This window comes from Abramis brama (genome assembly GCF_963993115.1).
Source record: "Abramis brama genome assembly, chromosome: 3".
NCBI lineage: Eukaryota > Metazoa > Chordata > Actinopteri > Cypriniformes > Leuciscidae > Abramis > Abramis brama.
This window is the reverse complement of record NC_139965.1, coordinates 41828266-41844965: the sequence shown is the minus strand read 5'-3', so window position 1 is coordinate 41844965 and position 16700 is coordinate 41828266. Positions and strand designations below refer to the sequence as shown.

Below are 16700 nucleotides of genomic sequence, written 5' to 3'. Positions count from 1 at the left end.
AATTTCATCTGGTCTTGATGAAATATATAACTGAGTATCATCAGCATATAGCAATGGAAACTCCAAGTTTTCTAATAATATTACCAAGGGGCTGCATGTATAATTAAAATAGCAGAGGGCCTAAATCAGGTCCTTGCGGCACTCCATAATATACTGGCGTTAACTTGGATAATTCCCTGTTTAAATAAAATGGTAACGGTCAGACAGGTTGGATCTAAACAACCTTAATGCCTGTCCCTGAATACCAGTGTAATTTTGTAATCGATCTAAGATACTACATATGGAGTCTGTAGATGCAATATGTCATGTTTGATGTCACACTGTCAATGATGTTGGCATTACATTCATAATGTTATAAGACTTACACAAAGCTATCATATGACTTGGAATATAGTACACAAGTCATGTGAACTCTATTTATGATACTATTATGAAGCTTTACAGCCTATATCCACATTCACTTTCATTATATGGAAAAGAGTGGATAGCATGGGCGAGGCTAGCCCCTTTTTAGGGGTGCTTCAGCACCCCTAAAAAGGAGCTCAGCACCCCTAAAACTTGGAGTAAGAAATGTTGTTATTCTAAAATTTTTGTTCGTCTTTGACAAGGTTAAATAATGTTCTTCATCTTCAATCCGCAGCAGCGCCAAGCAGAGCGCAGGTCAGAAACAGAGGCGTGTGTGTGTGTGTGTGTTTGTTCATCTGAGCCTCATTGGTCTTTCACTTCTCGTCAATGTCAGAATATTTGAGATGACCAATCAAATCAAAGTAGGCGGGCTTTATGTTCACGGAAGCTGCTGAGCGCGAATTTTACATGGAATTTTAGCAGCACGACTGACGCTTCAGTTTATAGTGCGAGTTAAGATGTAAGTAGCTAAACTAAACATTTTATATTTGACAGTTTTTTAGGTCATAAATGTTAAACGAATGACAAAAATAATTAGAAAACTAATAAACTTGTCTATTTTCGCCATTTTGAGCTGAAAATAGGCCTATATAACGTGTAATTATGTCATTGTGAGGGGACAAGAAACATTAACAAAGCCGTTTTCATAGGCACAAGATTAATAATGCATGTGTACATGTTGAGAATTAATATAATACAATTTGTAGCCTTCAGTAAATTAAAAAAGTTCAGCTTTAGGAGGGGAATTAGAGACAGGGCAAGATCAGGAGACTGAGAGAAAAAGACAGAGTGATGGAGATGAGGAGAGAGCGGGTTTTAAATATATTTCTTATCCTTTTTTGGCCTTCAAACGTCTTGAAATGCACATATCAGAGAAATAAAAATGTTTAACCCCATAACAACCTCAAATTTATGACCTCTTTGATTATAAAGCCCTGTCTACGGCCATGTATTAGGCCTAGATCAATAATGAATGTGTACATATTGTGAATGAATTTAATAAACTTAGTTACCTAGCTTTCCTGGTAGCTTTGTCTGAGAAAATGATTCATAAATCAACCTATCAGTTGACCCTATGTTTACTTTCTTCACTGACAGACAAAAATGAAAAGCCTATATCAGTCAAAGCTCAGCTTTAGGAGGGGAAAAGACAGAGCAAGATAAAAACAAAGAGAAAAAGAGTGTGATGCTGATGAGGTGTGAAAAATAAACAGCTGCCCGCACATGGTTTTAAAGCTATTGTTATCCAATTTTTTTGGCCTTCAAAACATCTTAAAATGCACATATGTAGATCAGAGAAATCAAAATTTTCTCGGGGGAGCATGCCCCCGAACCCCCCTAAATACCTCACATTTGGGACCTCAGTGATTCTAAAACCCTGCCATATGCATGTTACTGGATGAATGAATGAAACTAGTTAATAATGAGCATTAGACCATAAACTAACTTTTTTTTTTCCTCATTGGGGGCTGAGCCCCCCTAAAATGAAAATCCTAGAATCGCCCCTGGTGGATAGGATACTGTTTCTTTTATTTTCCACAGAAGAAAGAAGCAAGTTTTGGAACAACATGAGAGTGAATAAATGATGACAGAATATAATACTTATCATTAATAATATATTTAAATTCTAACACACCAGATTTCAGATGTGACTTAAATTGCTCTGTGGTTTCAACAGGTTGGAAAAGGCTCAGGAGGAGAACCGGACAGTGGCGGTGGAGAAGCAGAACCTGGAGCAGAAGATGCGTGATGAGATCAACGGAGCAAAGAGAGAAGCTAGCAGACTGCGAGAGCTGCGAGAGGGGGCTGAATGTGAACTCAGCAGACTCAAGTACGCAGAGGAGGAACTAGTGCAGGTAGGAACCAATATAAATCACACAAGGTCTGTCATAGATGTGAGTTGGTCTTTAGTGTGATAAGCCAGACTTTATTCATATTGTAGTTTATTCTGGCTAAGAACTTCCCACCTACACAGTAAAAAGCCTGACTGTCATGTAAAACACAGTTACATTTTTTTACAACCACAGTTTTTTTTGTTTTTTTTTACAACAAGATGCATATACAATAAAATTTTAATTTAAAGGACTTTATTGGCATGATTGGTGTGATTTTGTATACATGGCCGTATACATTATACATACGCTACCGTTCAGATGTTTTGGATCGGTACCGTTTTTTAAAATGTTTTTGAAACACAGAGACTTCATTTAGTTGATTTAAAATACAGTAAATTGTGAAATATTATTACAAGTTTGTATTTGAATATATTTTAAAATGTAATTTATTCCTGTGATGGCAAAGCTAAATTTTCATCCGCCATTACTCCAGTCTTCAGTGTCAGGTGAATTCTTTGATGAATAGAATGTTCAAAAGAAAAGCATTTATTAGAAATACTAATCTTTTAACAATTTAAAAATCATTACTGCACTTTTTTATTAAATCAATGCTTAATCTAAAATTAATTCTAACACAATAACTAACCAATAATAGACCATTTTATGTGTGTCAGAATTTCTGTCTGTCTAAAAGTAATACAGTACATATGAGCTAAGGACATGATACAGTAATGATAAATATATTTTTCAAGCTATTAAAATTGCCTTATAAAATTGAACTTGAGGATTAATATAATACAATGTAATGAATTGCTATGCATCCAAAATGATTTAATTTCCTGCAGTTTACCATTCCTTGTCTATCGCCTTACAACAGCCCTCTTCTTTAAATACACCACAATACAAGTAATATATTACAAATTCCACTTGTAATATATGTTTGAGTGTTTGTTGGGTTTTTCCAGGTGCGAATGGCGCTGAAGAGAGCAGAGAAGGAGATGCAGTCAGATTGGTCGGTGCCTGAAGCCCTGCAGATGTGGCTACAGCTCACACATGAGGTGGAAGTGCAGTACTACAACATTAAAAAACAGAATGCAGAGCAGCAGCTCATGGTCGCAAAGGACGAGGTGAGTGATTTATGTTGTCACTTCCTGTTAGGACAGGAAATAACCAAACAATTATAGGTTCTTTGAGTTTATAAACGTAAGTTTATAAAAGTTTCCTTTTCAGTTTTAAAGCTGTAGTCTACGATGTTGAAAATCGGTCGAGAAAGCCTGAGACGGTTGGGAAGTTTTAAAAAACTCATCCCGCCCCGCCCCTCCACACACACACACCCCTCCCCTCTGTGCTAAGGTTTTGAGTAATTGTTATAGCAGCACACAGCGCATCTTGTTCAAATTCCGATCGGCTCGAACAGAAACCCGCTAGGCCTACTGAAATATATTCAAGCACTTCAAGAAATATAATTACTTTGACCCGTGATAGGCGATGCTAAACGGCTAACATTCCAATGCCGACCGGCAGCATGAGCATGTTGTCAGACTGATAAAAAGCTATTTATGTAACACCTCACACCATAAAAGTATAAATAAATGCTTACCTGCTCAACAAAAAGTCAGCCATGTCAGCGTCGGTTTTCAGTCCCAAATCTCCCTGAAGCTTCCTCCAACGGTCAATGGTGGACCCTATATTGATTCTACTTTGAGTCCGGCGTTCTTCACATTTTTTTTCCTCTACAGACTTTCTCTTTCTTCCAACCTTGACTGTAGGGGCAAGCTGCTGCTGTCGGTTTGTTTTTTCTCCATTGCTGAGCTGATGCTACTTTGCTAGCTACCATAGACTGTCAGCTGCTTGCCCGCGAAATTTCATGTCGCAGCAGGGTGGCGGGGTGGGGTGCGGTGGGGTGGAGACGCGAGCGCCAGGTGGAGTTTCAAGTGGAGCGGGGGATTGGATTGGATGAGAGCAGTTGACCAATGTAAGCTGTCCGACCGGACAGCTTACATTGGTCAACTTCTCTGCAGCTGTACACCCAATAGAGTGAATGGATTTTTTTCATTCTTTTTTCTCTTCATATTGTTAGGATTGTACTGTAGAACCATAACCAGCATCTAAACGAGGTTATTAATAATGAACAATCTTTGAAATCGTAGACCATAGCTTTAAACTACCTAAACAAATATCTTTCTCTCTCAGAGACTAACAAAAACGAAGCTGAAACTTCTCCCCTTTAATTTAGATTTCTTAATGATGTGGTTAAATTACCTTTTAACTACATGGTTTGTTATTTGCTTCTGGAATGAGTCATCAGCAGTTAAACTAAAGCAATTAGCAGCACACTGCAGCAGGAGAGAAGAGCTTGAGTTCAGTACAACCAACGACTGATGCATTTCCATGCAGTATCTTTGTATTTTCATCACTTGTGTGTTTCTATGTTCATGTTGTGTGAATTTCAGGCAGAAAAGATCAAGAAGAAGAGAAACTCTGTGTTTGGTACCCTCCATGTTGCACACAGCTCATCGCTGGATGAAGTAGACCACAAAATACTTGAGGCTAAGTAAGCACACTTATAAGCAATAGACATGCAGTCACTTTACCAACCACCCACACAAAAAGCTAATGGTTTCTCGCATTACATGAAAGCTTATCAGTGTTTTTTTGCTTTTTAGAAAATCTCTATCAGAGGTCACAGCGTGTTTGCGGGAACGTCTCCACCGCTGGCACCAAATAGAGAAATTATGTTGCTTTCCATTAGTTAATAACTCTGGGCTGCCCAGCCTCACCGCCTCCCTGTACGCTGACCACAGCTGGGTGGTCATGCCGCGGATGTCGGTGCCACCCTACCCAATCGCTGGTGGGGTGGACGATCTTGACGAGGACACACCACCAATCATTCCACAGTTCACCTGTAAGTTTCTCTCTTCAGGATCAAGACTGTGAGAAATGTTGTGAAAATGTGACTTTATACACACACATATATGGGCCATTCAACATAATTGGTTCAAAGTCAGGGTTGGAAACGTCTTAAAAAAAAAAAAGGTATTTTCCCACAAATTTTGTATGTATGCAAATTATATCCAAGGTACACATTTCTAGTAATTGTGCAGTTAATTATCATATTGTATTTTCAGAAAGTTTTGGAATATTTAATTTAATAATTCAATATTCAATAATAATTAATTTAATAAGAAGGGTTATATTGACCTATTAACATTTTGTTTACATCTACCTTGTAAATATATTTTTTGCTATTTAAAAAAAAAGTTTTCACAGGTAAATCAATAACAATTACAATTTTAACAATATTTCAAGTGTAATTTAAAAGATTTGTTGTATTTTCAATACAATGTTTCTTTGTAAAAGTCATTAAGTTAATCATAGTGATTTTCAAAGTTAAGGATTCATTAGTTTGAATATACATTGAACCAAACACTATAATAACATCTTAGTTGATAATTCAGTATACTTTATTTTAGACAAAACATCCCATGTTTCGGTCGTGGCGGCACATTTTCGGTAGTGACAGTAATGCTTTGGTAGCGACCACATCACATTACGGAATTTGAACTCAAATACTAAAACACTACTAAAACATGCTAAGATACTAATGATTTGCATAACATGTTTCGGTAGTGACTGTTTCGGTAGTGACAATTTTAGATAGTTTTGAGCCTAGTTCAAAGATGATAACCAGCACATGGTTACCTAGCACAGTTCTGAACAGTTGTACACACATACAAACTAAATTTTATGGAATAACACCCAAAAATGTTTGCTTAATTGCAGAAAAAAGGTGTTTGGTAGTGACGTTCCTTAAAGTTACACACAGATTTTCAGACTTTTGAACGCATTTCCCTCAAAATGATGGTACCTAGAGGCTATGAGAGAGAGGGACACAGGAATATTTCCTGATCAAAAATATTGGGCTGTGGTTAAAATAAGTCTCAGCCAATGGAGTAAAACACACTGTTTCGGTAGGGACAGAAAAATGCGGGACACATTTTTTTAACAAAGTTTCATGATTTAAAAATAAAATATCAAATAAATGTTTTTTTTATTTATTTTAACTTTATTTTTAAAAACAACAATGAAAAAAAAAAACTTTATGAACATTTATGAATATAAACCTTACTTATATTTTACATATTATTGTGTATTCAATAGATAATAGAAGGATCTTAGTAAACATTTAACATTTGAATACTTAAATGCTTTTTAAATTTTTGGTTGTGGGACAGCAGTTTGCACCAATTCTGTAGAATGGCCAACAGTATGTTGTATCCCTATTGAATTCTATGGTTTTATATCAGGACATATATAAAATAAAAAAATAAAAAACATCTGGTCCTTGGTAGGTCTTAAAAATTAGGTAAATACAACCTCAGATGAACAACAAAACATGACATATTACACCATGTAATTATTTATATAACAAAAACTAGGCCAAAATGGAAAAGCCATGGGTGACAAACTAAGTACACCCTTACAGCTTCCATAGGAATGAAAAGGGTAAATAGCAGTCAGGCTCTGCTAATCAAATGTCTTTGACTAACTGATCATCAGCAAGTGTGATCACCTCTATAAAAGCTGAAGTTTTGGCAGTTTGCTGGTGTTTAGGCGTGTGTTAACATAATGCCAAGGAGGAAAGACATCAGCGATGATCTTAGAGAAGCAATTGTTGCTGCCATCAATCTGAGGAGGGTTATACGGCCATTTCCAAACCATTTTAAAGTCCATCATTCTACAGTGAGGAAGATCTTCCAAGGAGTGGATGTCCCAGCAAATTTACCCCAAGGTCAGACTGTGCAAAGCTCAGAGAAATCGCAAAACACCCAAGACTCTACAGGCCTAAGTTAACATGTTAAATGTTAAAGGTCATGGCAATACAATTAGAAAAAGAAAAAGTATGGCATGTTTGGAAGGGTTGCCAGGAGAAAGTCTCTATCCTCTAGCCTCTTCTTCTCTCTAAAAAGAACTTGGTTGCACGGCTTAGGTTTGCAAAGTTACAACTGTAATGATTTCTACTCAATTCAGCAATGACTTGATGACCAATGATTTTTTTATCACGTGTCACTTAAGGTGTGGTTATCACTCCCAATTCCAATCTTGAATCTTGAATCTTAATGTAAATTAGAGAGAGTTGGTCAGATGATTTATCTGAAGGATTTGATCATCAACACAATGAAGACACAGTTGTAATTCATTTAATGAAATGTATTAATAGTATATGCAAGAGTAAATGCCACAATGATTAATAATGCTAATAATGAATATGCACTGCTATAGGATAATAAACTAATAACCAAAAGGGAAAGTACTGAATTAAACAATAAAACAAACAAATGATGTAAACACAGAATGGATAAATACAATGTTGTTGAGCTGAATGTAGCGATGGAAGAGAACTGTATGGGAATGCTTCTTATGAGAAACCACCTAGATGGCTCTGACAAAATGGTGATAAATAAATGCTTATTTATCATTAAACAAATAATATACCGATTATTTGTAACAAACTGACCCCAGGTAATTGTTATCTAAGCAAGTTAGAAAAACATATGTGGCTTTACAAGCAATTGAATTAAAGGGTGTACTTAGTTTGTCACTGATGGATTTTCCATTTTGGTTTTATTTTTGTTAAATAAATAATGACACCGTGTAATATGTCATGTGTTGTTGCTCATCTGAAGTTGTATTTACCTACTTTTAAGACCTGTTAACGACCAGATTATTTTTATTATGTTCTGATACATAAAATTATACAATTCTAAAGGGTGTTCTTTATTTTTCACATGACTTTATATTTATTTATTTATTTATTTTTGTGAAACTGTGGTACAGTTTTTTCAGGATTTGTGGGTAAATAGAAAGTTAAAAAGAACAGCATCTCGTATCAGCCAGAATTGTAGTATTGATGCATCCCTAATACAATGTTTTGAAAGATCCACAATCAACAGAGCTTTTCACACTGCGATTAACCACGAGTTATGGTCGTTCAAAAAACACTGCTTTTAACCCTGGTCAAAGGAACGTTTCACAATTGTAATTTAGAAGCGGGGGTTAGCCGGGGTTATGCTCTGGAGCAGGGTTAGTACAGATTTTGCAGTGTTAACCCTGCATTGCAGTGCTAAACTTGTACAGTATGAAACGATGTGGTGTTAGAATGTTAAAGCTAGACGCTTAGCAACAGAAAACCAATTGCGTACATATTTGCGTGCTTTGTACAGACACAGTGTTAGTGTGTCAGATTCTAGTGTGTTTGAAATGTTCTTTTATTATATCTGGATTGGACTTTTCATTGGACAGTTCTTGTTCATTCATAATGTACGTTCTTTGTTATGATAAGCATACCATGAAAGACTGCTAATGATCTGTCTGTCCTCACAGCTGCTTTGATTCGACCTCCTCTGACCCGCAACAGCAGTGTTTGTCGTTCTCGCAGAAGTCTTTTGTCTCAGCCTTCGTCCCTCTCTGCTGACCCTGACCTGTTGTCCATGGCTTCGGCCCCCCTGGCCTACAGACCCGACGGAGACGATGATCACATCTTCTTCACTGTAGAAAGGAAGGGGTATGACATCTACAGCTTTTCTTTTTTTCACCTGTTTTTTTTTTTCATATCTTACTAGAATTTTATTTTAAAGCTTTAATTGTATATGTGAGTAATGTCTGTGAATGTACACTACCGGTCAAATTTCTTTTTATGTTTTGAAAGTCTCATATGCTCACCAACGCAGCATTTATTTAATAAAAAAATACAGTACACTGTAATATTGTGAGATAGTATTACAGTATTTTAGAAAAGTTATTTATTCTTGTGATGGCAAAGCTGAATTTTCAGCAGCTATTTTTCCAAGTCAAGTCATCTTCATTTATATAGCGCTTTTAACAATGTAGATTGTTTCAAAGCAGCTTTACAGAGATAAACGTATAATTTAAGGTAACAGAGATTGTTTTGGCTTTATAGCGGTTCTTTAATAAAGTTATTTTCCAGCTAAAGTTAGTTTTGATTGATTCGCTTCCGTCGCAACGATCATTTGTTATTAAATTAGGGGCCGCCAAGACAACACCATTCTCTCTACACAGACTTTAAACGCGAACCTGTGATAAACGCTGATGGCGTTCACATGCGCATTAAGAATTGGTTCTATAGTTATGTGCATTTGAATATATGTGCGCAGGTTTGTAATTCCCTTATAAATTTTGATACAGAATTTTATTTTATTTTATCACTTCGGGGTAGGTACGCAAAACGAATTTCCCGAAAACGCTTTATCTGTAGAGTGGTAAAGGGATCCTCCATAGGGAGAGACTAGTTGGCACTTTAGTACTGCGTTGTCATCGGGTCCAGGCGAAGGTCCTTCGTCAGATCTGGATACAGCCTGGATCCGGCAGGCTGCGGGAAAACCTCGGGATAAACAAAGACACTAAAATTAGCGTAGATGCCATTCTTCTTATGATGTAATGAGTACATCAGGATTTATGGGAAGTGTTCCCGGTTCCGGCTGACCTAATCTATGCAGCCTAACATTGAATTATAGAAGTCTATAATGTATTATGTGAATGCTAGGTCAAAGAGATGTGTCTTTAATCTAGCTTTGAACTGACAGAGTGTGTCTGCTTCACGGACAATGTTAGGAAGACTGTTCCAAAGTTTTGGTGCTAAATAGGAAAAGGATCTACCGCCAGCAGTCGATTTTGATATTCTAGGTATTATCAACTGGACGGAATTTTGAGATCGCAATAGACGTGAAGGACTATAATGCGTTAAGAGCTCGCTCAAGGACTGCGGAGCTAAACCATTTAGTGCTTTGTAAGTAATCAGCAATATTTTAAAATTTATACAATGATTAATATGGAGCCAATGCAGTGTTGACAGAACTGGGCTAATATGGTCATACTTCCTGGTTCTGGTAAGAACTTGAGCTGCTGCGTTTTGAACTAGCTGTAGTTTGTTTATTAAGCGTGCAGGGCAACCACCCATAAATAGCATTACAATAATCTAGCCTTGAGGTCATAAACGCATGAACTAATTGTTCCGCATTTGTCAATGAGAGCATATGGCGTAATTTAGATATATTTTTAAGATGGAAAAATGTGGTTTTACAGATACTAGACACGTGACTTTCAAATGAAAGGTTGGTATCAAAGAGCACACCCAGGTTCCTAACCGACGACGAAGACTTGACAGAGCAGCCATCAAGTGTTAGACAGTATTCTAGGTTATTACGTGAGGAAGTTTTTTGTCCAATAATTAGAATCTCTGTTTTTTCAGAATTTAGAAGTAGGAAATTACGAGTCATCCAATTTTTTATATCAGCTATGCATTCCGTTAATTTTGTGAATTGGTAAGTTTCGTTAGGTTTTGAAGAAATATACAGCTGAGTATCGTCAGCATAACAGTGAAAACTAATTCCATGTTTCCTAATGATATCTCCTAATGGTAGCATGTACAGAGTGAACAGCAGTGGTCCTAGTACTGAGCCTTGTGGTACACCATACTGAACTTGTGATCAATGAGACATCTCTTCATTTACTGCTACAAACTGATAACGGTCAGATAAGTATGATTTAAACCATGCTAGTGCAATTCCACTAATGCCAACATAGTTTTCTAGTCTATTTAAAAGAATGTTGTGGTCAATGGTGTCAAATGCAGCACTAAGATCAAGTAACACTAATAGAGAGATACAACCACGATCGGATGATAAGAGCAAATCATTTGTGACTCTAACGAGAGCTGTCTCGGTACTATGGTACGGTCTAAATCCGGACTGAAAATCCTTGCAGATATCATTTCTTTCAAGAAAGGAACACAGTTGTGAGAATACTGCTTTTTCTAATATCTTTGACAGAAAAGGTAGATTCAAGATCGGCCTGTAATTGACTAATTCTGTAGGAATTCTGTAATTCTTTTCCAGTCACACAATCCTTCAGAAATCATTCTAATATGCTCAGTTGGTGCTCAATTATTATTGGTGCTCAATTATTAATAATGGTTCTTATTATTATGAACGTTGAGTTTTTGCTACACAAATAACACTGTTTTTACTATATATTTTTGATCAAATAAATGGTGAGCATAAGAGACTTCTTTCAAAAACATAAAACAAATTAATCATTCCAAACTACTGACTGATAGTGTATCTTTTTTTAGATTATTATGATGCATTTTGTGTTATTTTTTATGTTTTTGTTTCACAGGGACCCTCAGGACACATGCTCAGATTCAGACTCTCTCAGTTCCTCTTTGGGCAGGAAGCAGTTCTCTGGTCAAAGTACATATGTTACGGGCACGGATACCCCACCACGTAAAATCTCTCGTGAGGAACTTCTTCTCCTGGCGCAAGAGGCCCAGGCTGCGGCCATGGAGACCTCACCTCCTTCCACATCCTCCCCTTCATCTCCTCTTGACTCCTCCTCAGGTCACAAGGGCTCCCCTGACCTTACCCACTATTCCGTCCTCCCAGAATCTCAAAGTTTAACCTTTCAACCTAGAACCAAAGCTGTGGCCTATAATGGCATTCTGGAAAAGTCATACAGCATGGGGCAGCTGCCCGCTGGTGGGACGCCTCCAGAGGGACATTACCCCTCGATTAGCTCACTCGACATAGAAAGCAAAGCTATCAAGGAGCCCAAGCAACTCCAAACCACCTCCTCCCAGGACTCTTGCGATAACGGAGAGAAAAAACGCTCCAAGATCAAGAGCTTGTTCAAGAAAAGCAAAAAGCTGTGAAGAACAGTAGAGAAGAGGATGACATGGAGAGAAAAAGAAGCCTTAAAACAAAATAAATGAGGGTGATGCTGTCAACCAGAAGCCAAAACATTTTTCAGTTTCTTTGTCCTTTTTTATTTTTATTTAAATGGAATGTAGCTCCATCTGGTTACAGTCCTGGGTTGGAAGCCTTTTTTATGGTGATTTCTTTTTTTAGCCTCACATGTATGCCTTTGAAGGCCAGAAAATGTCATAGCATTTTGCAGAACATGGCCTCTTCACTGTCTTCTGTTAAGGTTTTGTTTTCTATAAAGTGCACCCAAATTATGTCACTAGGAAGGGGTCAGGAAGCATACCAAAAACAAGAAAGGGGGGAGGGGATGTTGGACGATCAACATTGTACAAATCTCCTTGAAATTTGTCCTAAATGTATGGTGATCCACAAGTGATTCAAAATTCAGTCATTATTGTCTTTCCATCATGCCCTTCCCAACCTGTATGCTTTTTTTAAATGTATTTATGTGGGACATCATGAACTGTGGTTGTATGGCAAGACCTATGTAACAATTCTTAAAAAAATATATCAAAATTTGGTGATCCACAGAGAAATTATTAGCTTTCAGGTTTGGGACGAACTGAGGGAGAGTAAACAATGACAGAATTTTAACTTTTGGTTGAACTATTTCTTTTATGCTAAAATATAACATATTCCCCCAGTTTCATAGACAAAGCTTAAAGGAATAGTTCACCCAAAAATGAAAATTAACCCATGATTTACTCACCCTCAAGCCATTCTAGGTGTATATGGCTGTCTTCTTTCAGACAAACTCAATCTGAGTTATATAAAAAAAAAATATCCTGGCTCTTTCAAGCTTTATAATGGTAGTAAATGGTGGTCTTGATTTTGAAGTCCAAAAAAAGTGCATCCATCCATCATAAAAGTTATCCATACGACTCCAGGGGGTTAATAAAGACCTTCTGAATCAAAACGATGGGTTTTTGTAAGATAAATATCCATATTTTAAACATTATCAACTAAAATAACTAGCTTCTGGCAGACAGCCTACGCAAGTCGATATATACTGCAAAAGAGTAACCCCTGACGCGATGTGTGAAGTAGGATGTAGGAGTAGCTTAAAGGGTTAGTTCATCCAAAAATGAAAATTCTGTCAGTAATTACTCACCCTCATGTTGTTCCAACCCCGTAAGACCTTCGTTCATCTTTGGAACACAAATTAAGATATTTTTTATGAAATCTGAGAGCTGTCTCACTTCTCCATAAGCTTCTATGTTATTGAAAATTAGTAGTGTAACAGCGCAGCGCTTCTGTGTTGTACGTCAGCACGTAGGCTCACTATTGGCCGACGCTGGTCATGTGTGTGATGCGTGTGACGTACAACACAGAAGCGCTGCACTGTTACACTACGTGAACTCACCAGAGGCCCACATAGAAGAAAATGAATAGTTGAATAAAGTCGTTATTTTTGTTTTGTTTTTCGCACAAAAAGTATTCTCGTTGCTTGATAAACTTATGGTTGATCCACTGTAGTCACTTGGACTATTTTAAACATTGTCTTTACTAACTTTTCTGGGACGGCAAGTTTCAATAACATAGAAGCCTATGGAGGAGTGAGACAGCTCTCAGATTTCATCAAAAATATCTTAATTCGTGTTCCAAAGATGAACGAAAGTCTTACGGGGTTGGAACAACATGAGGGTGAGTAATTACTGACAGAATTTTCATTTTTGGGTGAACTATCCCTTTAAGGTCAAACAAATAGAGCTGGGCAATAAACTCAAGCTCCTCTTGTCTTATATCAAAATCCTCTGACATTTCTCTTTAAAAATTCTTGTTTTAGACTTCTAATTCGTGCCTACTGTTTTGCTCTATCCTCTGCTCTTCCGCATTCTTCAATGCATATGTGTGGGTTACTCTTTCGCCGTAAATCGATGCGTTCGGCCGTCTGTCGGAAGCTATTTATTTTAGTTCCTAACGTTTTAAAAATGGATATTTTTCTTACACAAAGGCATCGCTTCGCTTCAGAAGGCCTTTATTAACCCCCTGTGGCCGTGTGGAGCACTTTTATGATGGATGGATGCACTTTTTTGGACTTCAAAATCAGGACTGCCATTCACTGCCATTATAAAGCTTGAAGAGCCAGGATATTTTTTAATAACTCTGATTGTGTTTGGCTGAAAGAAGAAAGTCATATACACCTAGGATGGCTTGAGGGTGAGTAAATCATGGGGTCATTTTAATTTTTGGGTGAGCTATCCCTTTAAGCCTAGTACCAGACTAAAATGCAGGTTTGAGCTGTTTTAACTGAAAACAACTTGCACTGACACATCTTAAAATATGTCGGTGTCATTGTTTTGTCTCAAGATGCACACCAGTAATGTTTTTTTCTTTGCCTTTGACATTTAGTTCATCGGTAAGATTGAGGTTTTCCTATAGTGTGAAAACCGTCAAAAATCCTTTCCCCTCCTCTCAAGGGCCCAGGGTGGGCTTTCAGCTTTGTCATTTTTGTTTACTGCCACAGAGCTCCTGTACTTGACAATATTTTTTTAAGTAAAAAAAAAGAGGTAACACTTAACATAAAGCAGCATGTCAGACTGCCTATAATGAACACAATAGTTTAGTAAATTAATAAAAATGACTTTACGTTCTTAAAATGTATTAAATACTTAAGCACTATATTTTAATGATCATTACACTCTTCTGTTTTGATTTAAAACACAATTTTGCAATACAAGATTGATGCCAGCAAATTCATAGCAGTATAAAATTCACAGCTGACCTTTAGAAGTGTTTTTAAGACATTTTCAGGTGTGGCGTTTATAAGGCGTCTTGACTAACTGCTGTGTGGAAAGCGCTACTGAATTATCCTGCTAAAGGTTGTTGCACTATTGCTTTCCTTACCGGGAAAGAGTCGCTTTTGGCGGCATAAGAGTAAGTTATGTTAGTTAGATTAAGGAGAATATTTGTAAAGATGCGTTAAAAAGCAGCAAATTGATATCAGAGCCAGAAAAAAAAAATCAATTTGATGGTTTTGACGCCACTTACCATATTTATTCTCTGAAATATTATAAATATGTTTATTAGGAATTATTAAATTGTAGACATTTGATTCTTTTGGGTAGCTGAGGAAAGATATTTTTTTTTCTGAGGACAAATGTATATGCAGATTTTGACCCAAAATCCCTCTCTCTTGGACTGAGTGCCCTGTTTCAAGGGCGTTACCATCACTGTGATCATTACCTCTCTCCACTCATACAAATCATCCACAATAGGGCACTAAACTGATTATGTTTTGGCAAAAAAAAAAAAAAAAAAAACTACAGTTTTTTAATTGCAAGACCTTTGTCCAGTGCCAGAGAGGACAGCGTGACAGTGGTGCCTAAATTTGTTTGTCTCAGAACTCACTCACTCAGCATTGTATACGCTGATACATAGATGAAGGGAAACATGTTTTATGCATATACACGTGTGTTTGTGTGTATATATATATTTATACAGTGACTGACATGGACACATGAATGTTGAGATGATTGAGCTGATCTGTTTTTTGTTTTTTTTTGTGTGAATATTTGTATACAGTAGAACAAATTAATAAAAAAATGAGGCAAAAGTCTCATCTGTGCAATCAATTAAAAATTGTCTGTGAGTTATTATATTACTCTGACACAGCCGATTTCAGTCAGACCAAACTCTGTCGCTGTGTCCTAACCAAGCGTGATTGGTGTGACGCATTGCAATCAATCATAAAGGACCAATCAGAACAGTTGTCTCCACTTGGCGCTCTCTCATACTGGCAGTTGCCACGCGCTGAAGCTAAAAAAAAAACAAACTAAACAAACGATAAAAGGTATCTCTTCTCTTCTATGATTTCTGCAACGTCGCGCTAGTAAAATCCGCCCACACCTAGCGCATCCTAGCAAACTTGGGTGACTAGAGACAGATTACGGAAGGAATCAGGAATCAGATTACGGATTAAATCAGAAATTTAATTCGTCGAGTTCCACAGAGAAAAACCATTAAAACCAAGCCGTTTGGTGAAGCATCACAGAAGTCATGAAAAAACAAGGTATGTATTAGTTCTGCAGAGTATCTGTTTTCCAGGCCATGTTGCGGATTAGCCTATTAGTATAACCTATAAGTCCATCCATCCATCCATCCATCTTCTACCGCTTATCCGAGACCGGGTCGCGGGGGCAGCAGTCTAAGCAGGGATGCCCAGACTTCCCTCTCCCTAGACACTTCCTCCAGCTCTTCCGGGGGGACACCGAGGCGTTCCCAGGCCAGCCGGGAGACATAGTCTCTCCAGCGTGTCCTAGGTCTTCCCCAGGGTCTCCTCCCGGTGGGACATGCCCGGAACACCTTCCCGGGAAGGCGTCCAGGAGGCATCCGGAAAAGATGCCCAAGCCACCTCAACTGACCCCTCTCGATGTGGAGGAGCAGCGGCTCTACTCTGAGATCCTCCCGAGTGACCGAGCTTCTCACCCTATCTCTAAGGGATCGCCCAGCCACCCTGCGGAGAAAGCTCATTTCGGCCGCTTGTATCCGGGATCTTGTCCTTTCGGTCATGACCCACAGCTCATGACCATAGGTGAGAGTAGGAACGTAGATTGACCGGTAAATCGAGAGCTTCGCCTTGCGGCTCAGCTCCTTCTTCACCACGACAGACTGGTACAGGGACCGCATTACTGCAGAAGCTGCACCGATCCGCCTGTCAATCTCCCGTTCCATCCTT

At 37.8% G+C, this 16700-nt stretch overlaps 1 protein-coding gene across 2 annotated transcripts in view; it reads left to right on the top strand.

Moving 5' to 3' along the window:
- Positions 1 to 15604, top strand: part of stim2b (stromal interaction molecule 2b) — a 55884-nt gene extending 40280 nt beyond the window's left edge. For both annotated transcript variants that reach the window (XM_084110354.1, XM_084110353.1), the window contains 6 exons: positions 2084 to 2261; positions 3206 to 3367; positions 4694 to 4794; positions 4907 to 5145; positions 8625 to 8805; positions 11439 to 15604. In XM_084110354.1, the coding sequence (XP_083966480.1) occupies positions 2084 to 2261; positions 3206 to 3367; positions 4694 to 4794; positions 4907 to 5145; positions 8625 to 8805; positions 11439 to 11970 (1393 nt within the window). In that variant the 3' untranslated portion in view covers positions 11971 to 15604. The remainder of the gene's footprint in view (positions 1 to 2083; positions 2262 to 3205; positions 3368 to 4693; positions 4795 to 4906; positions 5146 to 8624; positions 8806 to 11438) is intronic.
- The last annotated feature ends 1096 nt before the right edge of the window (positions 15605 to 16700 follow it).